This window comes from Drosophila subobscura, chromosome A (assembly GCF_008121235.1).
Source record: "Drosophila subobscura isolate 14011-0131.10 chromosome A, UCBerk_Dsub_1.0, whole genome shotgun sequence".
Lineage (NCBI taxonomy): Eukaryota > Metazoa > Arthropoda > Insecta > Diptera > Drosophilidae > Drosophila > Drosophila subobscura.
In genome coordinates, this window is record NC_048530.1 from 3918087 (window position 1) to 3933770 (window position 15684).

General features: G+C 45.9%; 1 protein-coding gene across 2 annotated transcripts in view; it reads right to left on the bottom strand.

The window, feature by feature from the left end:
• Positions 1-5763: 5763 nt before the first annotated feature.
• The window catches only part of LOC117889604 (acetylcholine receptor subunit alpha-like), a 40301-nt gene continuing 30380 nt past the window's right edge, over positions 5764-15684 (bottom strand). The window contains exons 5-11 of one of the 2 annotated variants that reach the window (XM_034794022.1): positions 14566-14734; positions 9876-10012; positions 9127-9273; positions 8968-9060; positions 8348-8902; positions 7801-8311; positions 5764-5986 (exon numbers count right to left, since the gene is read on the bottom strand). In XM_034794022.1, coding sequence (XP_034649913.1) covers positions 5786-5986; positions 7801-8311; positions 8348-8902; positions 8968-9060; positions 9127-9273; positions 9876-10012; positions 14566-14734 — 1813 coding nt within the window. In that variant the 3' untranslated portion in view covers positions 5764-5785. Of the gene's footprint in view, positions 5987-7800; positions 8903-8967; positions 9061-9126; positions 9274-9875; positions 10013-14565; positions 14735-15684 lie in introns of both variants that reach the window. The other variant, XM_034794021.1, reaches the window with a different exon arrangement.

Genomic DNA, 15684 nt, shown 5'->3' on the forward strand with positions numbered 1-15684 from the left:
TCTGTTTAAATATCTTTTTTTTAATCTTAATTGTTTTTCCACATTTTTGTTGTTATTTGTTTGTTGTTGCTTAAAATGTAATTCAATTCGTTATGTTGTGTTTGGTTTTGGTGTTAAACAATTTTTACTAAAGTTTATCCCACTGCAAAAATGTTGCCGCTTGTTTTTGCCACACAATATAATCCGCTTATCAATGTTTAATTCATTTTTGGTTTTGTTATGTTAAAGTTAATGTTAATGTTAGTTGTATGTTAATTTTACTATTAAATATATGTTTTAAAATTAGTGTTAGTTGTTCTTGTTGTTGAACGCTTCTCCGCCATCTCCATCCCCCAGTTAAAGGTACGTTATAAAAAAAATGTTTTCTTCTCTTTTTTGTTGTTTTGTTTTTTGTGTTCATAATTGTAGTTTTTAGTTCTTTGAATTCCCCCACAAAAGGTCGCCCCGATTCCCAAATATATAGTGTATATGTATATATATATAGTACGAGTATATCTAACTGTTTATGTATAAACCACCGCCAGCAACCCGCAATGTTTTGTGGCCAGCTGTACCTGCAACCTGCACCTGCACCCTTATCTCAATGCTTGGAGACGCCTCTTTCTTTCTGGTAAAAAATACTTCAATTTCATATTTTTAAAACCTAATTTTCGTTTCTTGTTTTGTTTCGCTCTTGTTTCGTTTCTGTTTCGCTTTTGTTCCAATTTGTCCCATACAAATATTTTGTTTTTAAATCATTTACATTTCGATTTCGACTTCGGTTTTCCTTCCTTTGTTACTCGCTTACTAATGTATTTTCGTTTAATGACTAGTGATATTTATGACACACAAACACATGCAAACATAATGATTATTTTGTTGTGGAACATAGATGCGCCGCTGAACTTTTTCGTACTCAAAAATCCGCGCGTCTGGCGCTTATACTCTCATCATCATCATTATGAAACCTTAGAGGTTCATTTCGTTTTCGTGGCGTCCACACACACACAAGCTTTCCGAGAACTTTCAACAACAAAAAATGCTAATTAAGGAATGACTGAAATATTTCATATAACAGGACATTCCATTGCAGTCCATCTGGCATTATTTTTTGGCATCATTATTTCATCGGGAGACTCCTCATAATAATAACAAAATAAAAAGCACACAAATCACGCACACAAATATTCTGCTGTTGAAAATCAATTTACTCTCTCGCTCTCACTCTCTCTCTCGGCCCGCTCGCACTCATTTGTAATTAATCCACTCAGAGTTATACCCTACAAGGGCGTACATTAAAGCAGTGCAAGAGCTTGAAACACAAAAAAGGTTTGCTCAAATGATCCGCAGAAGAGAGTAATTTCCCTCGCGGTATTCTGGGGGAGAACCGTGGGAGCGTGGTGAATAAATAATGGGTTCTCACCACAGCGTGCAAAGAGATCAAATTGTTGGTTGCCCAGCTGCCAAAACCCTCTTTATATGTGATAAAGTTATAGCTTTATTGGTCCTCTAACTTGTTAGGGTGTTTCAGCGTCGGTGTGAGTCGCCTCCCATCATTTGCACTTGTCACGGACGGCACATAATGCGCGCCTGAAAAGGGAATGCCAAATGGCAAATGGCAACAAAGTGCCAAAAAACAAGAAAACTTTCCGAATGAAATCAAATTCAAATTAGCCAAAACGGACGCCCCCACATTCTGAAGGTGTGTGGCAGGGAAGTGTGGCAGTGAGTGTGCGGGGCTTTGTGCCACGATAATGAGCCAGCAGAAGCAACAACAAAAACCCAACAACGACTATAACAATTCAAATATAATGAATGAAATTATGTTGAAAACATATTTTTGCCCTGTTCCGCGAGGCCCACAAACAACCAACAAAAACAACAAAACAAAAAAAAAGATGCTGGAAAAATGCTCGACAAACTTTGTCCTGACCATTTCGCCGGGTGTGGTGAGGGGGACAGGGGAACAGGACCAGAGGGAGGCTGTTTTTCCTATTAGCAAGCAATAAATTTGTCGCTCTTATTGAGCCCAAAAGGTAGGTGGGTGGGAGACAACGCAGAGCTAGAAGTAGAGCTACAAAACACAGATAGGACATGGGACATTAAACGATGCAGGGGGGAAGGGGAAGAAGCAGGAAGAGACAGGACACATAGTAGAACGGGAAACGGAAGTGGCAGGCGGCAGGCGGCAGTCGGCAGGCGGCAGTCGGCAGGCAACCGGTAGCTAGATGGTTGCGTAGTGGAAAATGTCGCCCAAGGGTGTAAAGTTGCTTTTTGGTTCAGTTCGGTACGGGGCGGGGGAGGGGGGACTGTGGACAAGGGCCATGCCGTGCGGACAGTGGAGCACTGCTTCCAAACTGAACTGCTTGCTGGTGGTGTAGGCGCTTCGGGAGGCTATAACTTTATGATTGCTTTTGTATTGCCTCCTGCGCTTGGGCCGGACACGCGACACTCTGGCTCATAGATAAAATGCCGTTACAGTGGAAATGGCCAACGATGGACATTTCCGGGAAACCGTTTTGTTCGTTTGTTTTTTTGCTGCTGCTGCCACTCCGGGGGCCAGAGAAGCAATGGGAATGTCGTTTGGCATATGTTGAGGTAGCACGAATTCCACGCCAGCGAATCTCTACTGTGAAATACTTTTAGGCGGTGCGAAAGTGAGAACAAACAAAACCCACACCGCACACTCCCCGCTCCACCCCACCGATACGCAGCGCTCATCGGCATTCAGCCGGTCACCGGGGGGAGGCGGAGTAGGCGGAGAAGGAGTGAGACCCCAAAACGACCGAAACATAAATGAATGAAACAAAGGCAATTACAACAAAGACAACAAAAGCAAACAGGAGCAAAGAAAACCATAGAATGCCGGGAGCCATGGGAGGCATGGGAATGGTTGGCCCATGGAGCCAGAGGAGCGGGGCTAATGTCCTTTTTGTGTGTGTGGCCAGGCCACACTCTTTGCATTGTTATGACACTCTTTTCACCCTTCCATGCTGTGCTCCGTTTTGCTGGTCAGTCCCCCTGCTTTCAGTCCCCCTGCTGATGTCCACATCCACTGCTTTAGTTTTAATCTGATCTCACTCCACTACCCTCTCTCTCTCTCTCTCTCTGCCTCTGCCTCTGCCTTTGCACAGCCACAAAGTTGCACTGCTTCCCTGCACTGCTTCCCTGCCCTGCCTAACGGTCTCCATTGCACGCTCAAATGTTGCTCGGCCCTTCCACTGCTTTTCATCTGCAGCAACATTGTTGTTGCCCTTTTGCTGTTGCTTGTTCCCACAACAATTATGACTCCCCTTCCCCCTATTGGACTCTAATTCATTGTGTGGCGGCCATTGATGGGTGGATTTTGTGGATGTGGCCCATTAAATGCAAGTGCCTTGCCTCGCCCTCGCCCTTGCCCTCGCCTGGCAAGTGGTCTCTGCCCCTCAACCGTCGACAGCCCGTCAGAAATTTGTTCACTTTTTATCTGCCAAGTGGATTTATCTGACATCTCAGCACTTCATCTACCGCTTCACTTTGCTATCTCTTGCATTCCCTTCTTCTTTCAGCTTCAGATATCATTTTTCGTTAATGGTTTTTCTCTCTGTCTCTCTCTCTCTCTCTCTCTCTCTCTCTCTCACTTCTGTTTATGCTCTTCCCTTGCATTTCATTTAATTAAAAATTGCACAGTGTTGTGCTCGTGTGTGTGTGTGTGTGTGTGGATTTGGGGGAGGGGATTGGGGGGCGGCGATACAGGATGGTATCAGGATGTGACGAGAACAATTGGTGTGCGGTGACTGTGATTGACACTTGCCTCAGCTGACATCCACACCAACATTCGAAATTCGTCCATCGCCATTTGCATTTTATGGGGCGGGAGGACAAACGGATTGAAACAGACTCCCACCCAAAGGAACAGCCGACAAATGTGTCCAAAACGATATCCAACATAGGGAAATTTCAAGGTGCAATAATACCGTTGAAATAAATCTCTAGCAATGGAATTTAATTAATTAATACAAAATAAGTGTGAAAGAAATGAGCCACGCTCCCGCCACACACACCAAACTGCAGTCGAAACCTTTGTCGCCTGCTCGCTGTTAAAATTTCCCTCGCTTAACAGCGTGCCTGCTGCAACAGACTTTTTGGATAATTTTTTACACATTGCTCGGGCAGCCTGCCGTTTTCGTTGCGGTACGCCCCCCGCCCCACCCCAATCAGGCATCGTTTGATATTATGAGCCATAAAAAAGTGTAAAACGATTCGGCATACTAAACATGGAAAGGAACAAATGGAAAGGGGCAGGCAGAGGTACATATGCACATATGTAGTTCTCTTCGAGCTCTACTCGCACTTCTTTTTTGGCTAAATTACGCAGCTGAAAATTAGCATAAATTATGGTAGTGTGGGGGATAGAGAGAGTCAGAGGACGGGGAGCCGAAATGCTAATTGAGCGGCAAAAGAAACGGGAGCCAGCCACGCATAAGGTTGATTGTTTGAGTGTGTTTTTTTTGATACCCTCTGAATATTCGGGCTGAGCCGCTGTCAGTGCGTCCCCTCAGTAATCCTAAATCGAAACTGCCAAAAATGGTGAAGCAAAACGATCGAAAATAGTTCTCCAAAATTAGCAACAAAATTCTTATTTGAATTGATTCAAAAGTTGTAAATTTTTTCTCGTGTTTGCTGTTATTGTTGCTGCTGTTGCGGCCAATTAGGCAATGCAGGCGCAAAAATTGAATTTGAATTTCTAATGGTGATTATTTACTGTGCACACACGCGCCTCACGTGTGCCACGTGCACAACGTGTACAGTTTTGGGGATAATAACTAAAGCTTTGTGCTAACTAATTGCCACAAGGCGGAATCGTAGAATTGGGTGGCATTGGGCATTGGGGGTTGGGGATTGGGCTTTGGGGTTCGGGTTGGGTTTGGGCTGCTTTGAGTGCTGGTTATTTTGCACTAATTTGCATGCATCATTTGCAGTCTCGCTCTCATGCACACACGCACACACACGCACACACGCACACACATACACACATACGCACTTTCATATATTTTTGCATGTTCTCACACATCATTTGTGTGTCCATTCTTTTGTTTTGTTTTTTGTTCCTTGCTGGACTTAGCCTAACTAATGTTGTTGTCTCCTTTCTCCTTTCTCCATCTCTTCTCTTTCTCTTTCTCCTGCTCTTGTTTTTTTGTTGTTTAGTTCTCTCTTTCCTTTGCTTATCAAACATTATTTCTGCTGCTGTCTAATTTTGTTTTTATTTGTAATTTCTCTAAGTTTTGCCGCTTCACAAAATGTTTTTTTTTCTTCTGAATTTATCTACGGAATCTACTTTCTGCTTTGCTCTCTCCCTCTCTCTCTCTCTCTTGTACGTTTTTTGACTTGAAAAAAAAACCTCTTTAGTTTGCATTTCTCTTCTTTTTTTGTTTTGTTTTTTGTAGTGTACAAATTAGTTTTAGTTTAGTTATTTAACAAATACAATTTTTGTTTCACTTGCACTTTTACTTTACCTTTTGTTTGTTTCGTTTTTTTGTTTATAATTATAGTTACTTCGATTCTCTTATTTGTTTAAATATTTGTTGTTTGTTAAACAATTGTTGTTGTTGTTGTTGTTGTTGCTGTTGCGATTGCTATTGTTTTGGTTGTTAAAGAAAAAACAAATGCGAATTCCCATCCATCCATCCACTTATTTTTGATGGCTTCTTCTCCTGTGGCTTTCTTCAGACTGTGGTGTGTGTGTGTGTGTGTGTACATACGGTTAATGTAGTGATGTAACGACGCCTATCGATATCGCCGACCTATCGCTATCGATATTTTGTGCTTACAAAATTGGCCGCGCCACATTCGGCTTGGCCGTCGTCGATGCTATCTCCGAGAGCTTGATGTCAATGGGCACGCGGGTGTCGTAGAGCGTCGGTGCTTGCAGTATAATGCCCGCTGTGCCCACAACCACGGCTATTGTGAATATCCAGAGAAACAGGCGATCCAGCACCATGGCCACATATTTCCAGTCCTCCTTTACCTGTTCAAAAAGTTCAGAAATTTCATTAAATTTCACATTTATACTAGCAATGATTATTCAAATCTATTTTAAGCAAAGTTCCAGCAAAGCCCCATTGCTGGATACTTTGGCTTTCTTTCTTGCTTTTAGTTCCCTAGCTTGCAACCAAAGGACCTTAAGTAATCGTGTTGCTAAATCTTTAAAGAATCACCAAAAACAAGGACGAACTTCTCATCTCTAGCGTGACTTTCGCAGCCGAACTATGGAGGAAAACTCCACAAGATAATTTCTAAGAATTTTTCTAGTTCAAGCGTCGAAGCTTTTCAAACAAGAAATGGTCCATGTACCCAGCCTTATTATTATTCTATTGGGTTTATTTTTGCTAAATTTTGAACTAATTCCCCGGATCCAGCTCCAGCCAGGGGCGTGGCACACAGACTGACACGCACTCAATGTAAATGCCAGAACAAGCGTTTCGCTCCTTTGGCATTTGTGTCCTCTGGCCTGCTCTATGGCTGCTTCTGCGGGTACCGCCCCCCCGGACACTACCACTCGTAAGCTCCAGCATGACATTCCAATAATGATTGAATGTGTGCGTAATTTTAATAAAATACTTTTATTGGCATTTTGTTCAATGCCACAAGAGAACATTCATTATGATGAGAACATTGCTGGGAACTTGGCGTGCTCCAGCCTGATGCTAGATGCTCGATGCCCGATGCCCGATGCTCAGTAAGGCGCATGAAAAGTCATTAAAACTTTTGTCGCAGCCGGGCAAAAGAGACAGCCACATACATAACGATTCGAGGCAAATACAAAGGCAAAGCCACATATATATTGGACTCTGGAAAGGACATTAGCACAGGCACCACTTGGAGTTGGACTTGGAAACGAACGGAGATACAAGCAGGAACAATGACTGCCATGAAAGGTCAAATAGAAAGGGCAGTGGCAGGACAGGGCGGGACAGGAAGACCCACTGACAGCCAGACATCATCAACAACTGTGTCCTGGCTTGGCCTAGGTATCCACATCCACATCCACATCCCTTCAACTGGTATTGCTTTCCCCTTGCATTTCGTGTATCGATTATTGGCGTTCTCATAAATCCGGCCTAAGGCCGCTCTAATTTATTACGGCCAGGCTTATTAACATCGCAGAACACACCGGCCCAGCCCACCCACACACTGACTTCCGTCAGGCCTCCATCGGCCGCTCCCTCTCTATCTCTGTAATACATCTGCATTCATCTCTCTGTCTCTCTGTCGCGTCTAAGCCGAATGTTAAGCGGCTTTCGCTCTTCCCTTTTTGCCTGCTTTGCTGATCCCTGTCCAGCTGTCGCTGGGGTTTTTTGTCGTCGATTTATAGGCTTTCCTTTTCATTAAGGAGTACGCCCAAAGAACATTAATGAAACGTAGGCTTTCGAGCTTTGTTTTTCTGCGAGTGTCTAGTGCCTCAGGCCTAATTGCACATCGCATTGTTTGATTTATGGTTGCTCCAGCGGTGCAGCCAACTAACAGCGTGCTCGTGTGCTGCTGTTAGCTACAGCGGACTGTTGGCGTAACAGCAGCGCAAACTGTTAACTCTCGCTGTGGCGCTCGCTTGACTCTCTTGCACTGTAAAGAGTCTACAGTGCACGATCCAGAGTGCTCTTGAGCAGTTTAAGCCTCCATCTCCGTTTCCTTGCTTCTTTTCTTTGCATCCACTCAACTCAAATGACTCTTGCTAACATGAAAGTAGAGTTTTTGCATCGCTTCTAATCGTTTGTGTGGCAAGCAAGGTGTTCACTCAATGTGGATCCCATGTACCGTGCATAACGATGATTATGTGCTTACCCTTGTGCTCTCCTCCTCTTTGCGCGTCTGATCCGCTATGTAGTTGACCCCATCCATGGCCTTGTGCAGCTCCGGGCAGGTGTGCCAGCGCTGTCGCACATTTCCGCGACCCGAACAGCAGTGTGGGCCGCCCTCTCGCTGGCAGGCGGGCAGTATATCACAGGCCGACGCCGGCGGCGGTGGTGGCGGTGGCGTGCCAGCCGATGCTGCTGCCGCCGCTGCCGAGGTACTTGGTCCTCCTCCAGCTGCTGCTGCTGCTGCTGCCGCCGCTGCAGCCGCCGCCGCTGCTGCCGCCGCTGCCGATGTGGTGGGTCGATGCTGTTGCAGCAGCTCCGAGGATTGGCAGGCGGCACCGGCGCCCATGCCCTGATGTATCTGAATGCCGCTGCAGCAGGAGTCGGCCAGCGTGGAGGCCGTGGCCACCGAGTTAACTGTTGTCGTAGACTTTATCACATTGGGGTTGCCATTGCCACCCAGACCCATGCCCATACCCATGCCCATGCCCATGCCCATGCCCATGCCCATGCTCATCCCCATGCCCATGCCGCCGCACATGCCCATGCCCAGGTCGCTGGTGGTGGTCGAGGCATGGGCCTGATGGGCATGCTGCGGCAGGGGCGAGAAGTTTGCCGAGCAACTCGACTGCTGGCGGTACAAGTGATGGCCGCTGGCCTGCTGGTGGGTCAGCGTAGTGGTGGAGGATGACTTGCCACCCCCATAGTGATGGTGTCCGTTCTGGCCGTTCTGGCCATTCTGGCCATTCTGACCCGTCTGGCTGGAGGTGGAGGTCATCTGGCGGAACTTTGTTGGCGTCAGCGGATGGTCCAGCAGCGAGCCCCCCGTCTGCTGGTACTGATTATGATACTGGGCGTCGATCAGCGAGGATGTGGTCGATGTTTGCTGATTCACCGTCGAGATGGTAGGCGGATACAGTGAGCTCAAGTGGCCGGTTATGGTGGATGCCCCACCACCACCACCAACACCACCAACACCACCACCACCCATACCCATGCCGCACTCGTCCATCAGATTGAGGGTTTGTACTCTGTGCTGCAGGTGTGGCGATGTGCTGCGCGACGTCGTCTTGGGGCTGTGGTGCATGCTGCAAGAGGATCAACGAACAAATTAATCAAATTGGACTCCAATTGGCGAGAGAGTTCGACTTGCCGTGACAAGGCCACGGGCGGTGGCAACGGTGGTATTTGATCCCTCAGTTCGAGTCCATTGCAGGTGCGCACCATCAGACGGCGCGAGGATTTGCTACGGGTTTTGAATTGTTTGAATAAACATCACAAATGGATGGGGAGTGTTCCGGGATGTACTCACATCATTTCACTGATCGGATATAGCGGTCGCCGCATGACCAGAAATCGCGGCAGCTGATTGATGAACACCGTCCGCACCCATGGGGCCATTGTGTGGGTTTGGGGTGACCGAAAGTGAATGTTCAGCACCAGGACTGTCACACAGATGCTGTGTGGAAGAAAGGGGTGAAAGTGAGAGAGAGAGTGAGACTTAAGTGAGTTGCTCTCTTAGTCTGGGTAATTAACTTTCGACGCCCATGTCTAATTAGGCGCTGGCCAAGGCGTTGCCCACGCACAAAGAATAAAGTGGAGCAGGAGGAGAGCGAGGAGCAGGAGCAGAAGCAGATGCTGCTGCTCGGGGGAGTGGCGTCTGCCAGCCTTAATTACATCATTTGAGGCAAGGTCCTGTTGCGCCAGTGGCGATTCCATTGTTGGCCTTAGACCGGAGACTACTGAAGCTCCAAGTCGACTCGACTCGACTCGACTCGACTTTTGTTTACCATCAATTAGGCGGTCATCATTTGGTGGTGATGTTGATGGTGTTGTTGCTGGTGCTGGTGCTGGTGGTGGGGGCGTGGCAAATGACTGTAAATTGCGGCACCCATTTATGGGTAGGGCGAAACCAAACACAATCATCAGCAGCAGGACGGGGCAGACGGAGAGGTGCATAAGCCTCACCTCACAGCGAGCAAAGTTTTATTTGTAGGTTCCGTTTCCGCAGTGGATTCGCATTCGTTATCGGTAGGAAATCGTAAGGAGAAAAACACTCACCTGAACGTATCCAGTATCATGGTGAAGAGCACAAACTTTCCCAGCAGCGGCACCACCAGCGATGTGGGCGGAATGATTTCCGCCAGCAGCAGGAAGAACACAGTGAGCGACAGCAGAATGGATATGCTTAATGAGACCTGTAACCAGAGAGGCAAGAGACAGACAGAGAGAATGGCAGTCAAACATGGTTCAAGCAGTGCAAGTGGTGCGGGGGGGACAGGGACTAGCTGTGGAACTCTCTGTGTAAATTGAGTTGTATGTCGCGAGTGCGAAAATGTTAAGCGCCAAAGTTCCCGCAGCCCATAAAGAAGCGACAAAACGTAGAGGAAACTCACTCCATCTCTCTTCGCACCTGATAAGACCTCTTCTCACATCTCATTTAAAATGCATAAATATGAGTATGACTCAGTTTGCTCCTTGAGCTGATTTTAGCTTTGTTTGCCGCACATTCGGAGAGTACATTCGTAGGCGGCTGCGGGAGCCACTTACATTTTAATGTTAGATTTAATGTTAAATATGTTTCCTTACAGCAGCGGCTAACAGCAGAGCTGTGGTCCGATCTCAGAGTGTAATGTTGCACTGCTTTAGGCTCTGGGGGTGGGTGAGCATAAAGCAGTTTTCTTCTGTTAATTGAATGTTATTTACAGTTTCCCAGACAATGGCCGACTAACAGTTAGGAGCCACAGCAAACCTTCTTCTTCGACCCAGCCTATTGCCCACAAAGGAAAATAAAACTTGAACTGAAACTGGAAATTGAAAATTTAAATTGATTTAAAATGCTTGAGCGAACGGACAGCAAATGGAAATAATAAATGAAGCCAAATGGGCGTAAAAGCGGTTTTTCGGGTCATTTCTTGCTGGCCAAAAACTGTCCACCAAATCATATGCATGAACGAATGGCACAAGAAAAACCGCGACACACTTTTCAGTGCTCTCAATGGGGCGCAAAATGATTTCTGAGAGAGCAAGAGGCAGAGAGAGGCAGAGACTTGATGTTTGCCAAGACAAAATTACTCGCGGATATTTGTTATAATTTGTAGCTGCTAAAGACAGTTCCAGCCAAAGCCAACGAGCAATAGTCTTCAGGGGTTTTACTATTTAATGCAGCTGAAAGGGTATCCAGCACGCCTGCCCCGAAGTGGCCGTCGATTTGCTTCCTATTCGTGTTTCAGTTGCTTGTAATGGAGTGTGCTCTGCCTCTGTGTGAGTGTACACAAGTGTCGGGTGTGTGTGTGTGCAAAAAGTAATTAAATGTCGAAAATGAGACGCGCGATTTGAGTCTCTTGTGCGCTTGATCAGGGTGGTGGGGGATAATGTCGTGTGTTTGTCAGACAGCCTGTCTCTGTTTGCTGCGGCATAAATTTTCGATGCTTAATGATTTTATGATAATTAGCCTTAGGTTCGGGGGCCAGCACCAGCGCTTGCAAAGCGATTAGTGACGTTGCCTAATTAAGGTTACAACTTGCAAACGAAAATCCTCTGCCATCTTGCTAGCTCTTTCACTCCACGCCACGCCACGCCACGCCATTCCACTTTCTCTTCAGAGTGGGTGTCAGACATGCATGTGGGCATGGGAGATGGCCGTGTGATTGCTGGGGATTACAAGCTAACGGTACATGCCGCTGCTTTTGCAAGTTCTAAACCTAATCTCACAAGTCCAATGAAAAAATGTCTAGAGGATTTACAATGACATATTTGTGTAATTGTTATTGCATACATCAGTGTGATTGTTGGCCTAATGCCGACAAGCGTGCCAGCAAGACTGCCGCGTGGATCTTAAGAGCAAGCTAGAGTGCCGCGTGGATCGTGAGAGAGAGAGAGAGAGAGAGCGCGCGACCACGCTCAGAGCCATGAAGAAACTATAAAGGAGGTCTCGTCGGCAAAAACTAGGGAAACTTGCGAGTGAAAAGTGCGAGCGAAAGGGCTCTCGCTGTAACCTTCCGCATTGACAAGCACACGAGCACTGAAAATTGGGGAAAGTAGCGAGTAACTCTGCCACCGGAGAGATCTCCTTTATAGTTGCTTCATGCTCAGCTGTGGACATTCCGTTACTCGTTCCCGTTAACAGCGCTGTGGCCACGTGCATTGAAATTTGTAGTTGACACAAATAGCCACAAAACCTCTAAATAGATTATATAGATTTGGGGCGTTCGAGTAATTAAAGTGAAAGTAAACTCATTTCACGCTCCCATCGCTGTCATTATTTATGCAAATGCTTGATGTAATTAAGGTGGCGAATGCATTTCGGCTACGATGTTTCCGTGTTTCAGTTTTCGGCTGCGATTTCTATTTCGGTTCTCGGTTTCGGTGCTTCTGTTTCCGTTTCGATACGGTTCAGTTCACAACGGGGCCTTTCGGCCATCATCATCAGCATCATCGGTAAAAGTTCTGAGTGGACAGTTTCAATCTTTACTTTGTCCGTCTGTCCGTTCACTCTTCTGCCCGCCCGCACATAAAACGTAATTGTTTTAACAATAAAAATACGATACAAATACACAAAAAGCAAGCTGGATCGCCACTGGAAAAGGGTCCCCATGTCCTCTGTCTCTGTTCAGTTCGGCTACTTAGTCCCGGCCCAATCCGTAGCGACCCCTTCGCTTCCTGCCATCCCGCAATTCCGCAATCGGCAATTGCATGAATGAAGTGCGTTGTGGCGCATATGCATGTAAATTGGCAATTCCAATTCCAATTCCGATGCCATCGCAATGCAGAAAGCTCCAAACTGAAGCTCGGAATTTTGCCGGACGCCGGATAGTGGACAGCGGACAGCGGACAACGGACAGCGGAAAACGGACGGCTGGTGGAGTGTAGTGTAGTATTCGAACCTCCATACGTGCCCAGAGAGTGTGCAGGAGTTATTGTAACTGGTGCCACTGGTCAGTGTGTCAGTGGAAGGAATTCGGCAAGTTTTCAGGAACTTCTGTTCTGTCTGTCCGTCTGTCTGTCTGTCTGTCTGTCTGTCCGCCCGTCTGTTTTGCCGCTGCCCGCTTTTAGGCGCAAATATTTGCGCACATGTGTGTTCATATGCATGTATCTGTGTACATGCCACCACCCCCAATGGCCATGCGTCCGGCAGTGTCTGGCCCATACCCTCTATGGCCACAGAGAGCCGGCAACGCCGCCATGAAATGTGTCCACACGGCAGAAATTGCCAATACAAAAAAAAAAAACGAAGGGAGGAACAACAAAAATATTCAGCAAAAAATAATAATAACAGAAGAATTGGTTTTTATACCCGATAGCTATAGAGTATGCAGATGGACATACATATTCATGTTGTGTAAAAAAATGTAACAGTTCTCTCTTTCATAATTACGGCAAGACCAAAAATTGATCAAAATTGTTTCGAGCTCAGGCCCCGAACGGAACCGAACCGAACCGAACCGAACTCGATAATGCATGGCCATTTGCATAATGTCTACTGGTGATATGCCATCAAAATGCTCAACGCTGTCAATATTTATAACATAAATTATGCTCCAAGAGCGATGTCGATGTCGTCCAGAATCAGCATCAGCATCGGCATCGGCATCATCGTATGTTGTAGCCTCCGTGCGTGTCTGTCTGTCTGTCTATGTGGTGGTGTTCCACGTAATCCACAAGCCGCTTGTGCACACAAATTATTATTATATTTTTGTTGTATTTTATTTATTTTGAAAATTGGCCGCAATTTATTCATAAGTCTCTCCCTCGGCGGCGTGTAAATGTTTATATTCATGCCATGCGGTTATATTTTCCGCTCGCTCTTCAACAGAAGAGAGCGGAGCGTAGCGTTGTTTTCTGCGCTCTCTCTGAAGCGAATCTACGAGCATCTCTCTCTCTCCAGCTATGGCCAAGGAACGGTAAGAGGCAAGCGGGAGAGAGCTTTCGTTCGTCTCTTACGGGCTCGCTGCGCCCCTTAATATGTTTGGATACGCATTTAATTGCACGTATTGTGTAATTTTATTTGGCCATACTTAAATGAAGGCAAACTCCCACCAACCGAAAGAAAAGCGAAAGCAAAAGCAAAAGCAAAAGCAACAAAAAAGTCAACACTGCAACATTAAAATCGAAATGAATAAAATGTTGAGCTGCATTTTCATATTCATTTTCATTTCCATTTGAGTGTGAAATTCCTTTTTTTCGTTTTAATTAAAAGCACATTTTGAACGGATTGGGAAGCGGGCGCTGTGCGGTGGCGGTCCAAATGGAAAACGGACAATAAATTATGGCAATTGGTTTAACGAAAACGAAGCAAAAAACAGAAGCGTACGAGCTGGGCACGCAGCTGTGCCTGGCCAAATAAAAATAGAGTGGAGACTGTCAAAGAGAGATGCGAGCGCAGAGAGGGCTTGCAGTGCTCTCAGCCATGAGTGGCCGGCCATAGTAATTGCAATATTTTACTGTCACATTTTTAGTGTGCAGTAAAACGTATGCAATGCAGCGGATGTCGACTTTTGATGTCATCATAAACAAACAGCATAGATATGTACATTTGTATGTGCATATGTCGGCCAATACTGATCAGTTTCAGCTCAAGAATAAATGCGCAGGAGGGCTAAAGAGCTTCTATGGCCATACAGCAGTGAAAGGAACTCCCATATCAGCGCCAAGTGGCAAAGGTTTGAGTGGCTAAAAGGTAAAGGTTTCCATTCACATTCCCATTCCCATTCCCACGCTAAGGTTCCATTCCAATGGTTCCAAGACTCACCTTCTCGCCACTGTCCGATGGCAGATAGAATACCAAAATGGTTAAGAAGCTGATGCCCATGCAGGGTATGATCAGGTTGACCGTGTAGAAAAGTGTCTTCCTGCGCATCGTAATGTTAAATGTGATGTCCAGATATGGCTCATCGCAGCACGTGTAGAACTTTTCATTGCTGCAAAGTGTAAATACAGAGAGAGAGGGAGATGTATAGTAGATATATTGTAGAAGTAGATTTATTTATTTACAAGTTTAAACACATACGAATATATGGCACTCCCAGTCCCATAAATCATCAGCCGCACAATAAATATTGCAAAATACTGACCAAATATTCGACCTTACTTGCACACCCGAAGTAGCAGTGTTGTAAAATGTGTGGAAATATATTACAATTATTGTCGCAAAACTGAAGCTAGAATTTGATCAATTTAATTGGCCAACAGTCCGAGAGTTGTGGAAATTCATTCCCCGCTTCGACCCACTCCTATGGCCTGCCAAAATGCATAATTTAAAAGTTAATAATCTCCGACTTCGGCTGCCGCTGCGAGTGAAAGTTGAAAGAGAAGTAAGCTCCAGGAGGCAAAAGAACAGAAAAATGAAGAAGGCAAAAGGAAGGGATTTTTTTTTGTATTTTGTAAATTGAGTCAAGCGAAGTTTTATTTTCCTACAGTTGTTCGTTGTCGTTGTCGCACTCCAGAAAAAGAACCCTCTTGAAACAGGATCTGGCGAGCAGCACAACAACAAAATATACAAAATATAAAAAATAAAAATATAAAGGGGTAGAGTGGAGTGGAGTGGAGTGGAGAGGCGGAGGCGGAGGCCTGCTGGCACGGCTTGTTGTATATGTTTGGAGCCATCAATAATTCCGAGTGGCTTGCGGCTTCATTTTGAATACGAAAATATTGTAAATAAATAATAAACAAGCAAGGAAAATGTGCAAAAGAAAGCGGCAAAGGCGTCCACAAAGGCACAAGGACAACGGGCAACCGACAACCGACAAGGATGTGGCCGGCAGGCAACTAACTGTTTGTGGCAGTTGACTTTGCCTCCAAATAGAAGTGAAGTATGTGGCAATAGGCACACAAAATATGGAGGCCACAGCGCCAAAGGGGTGCACGGGGC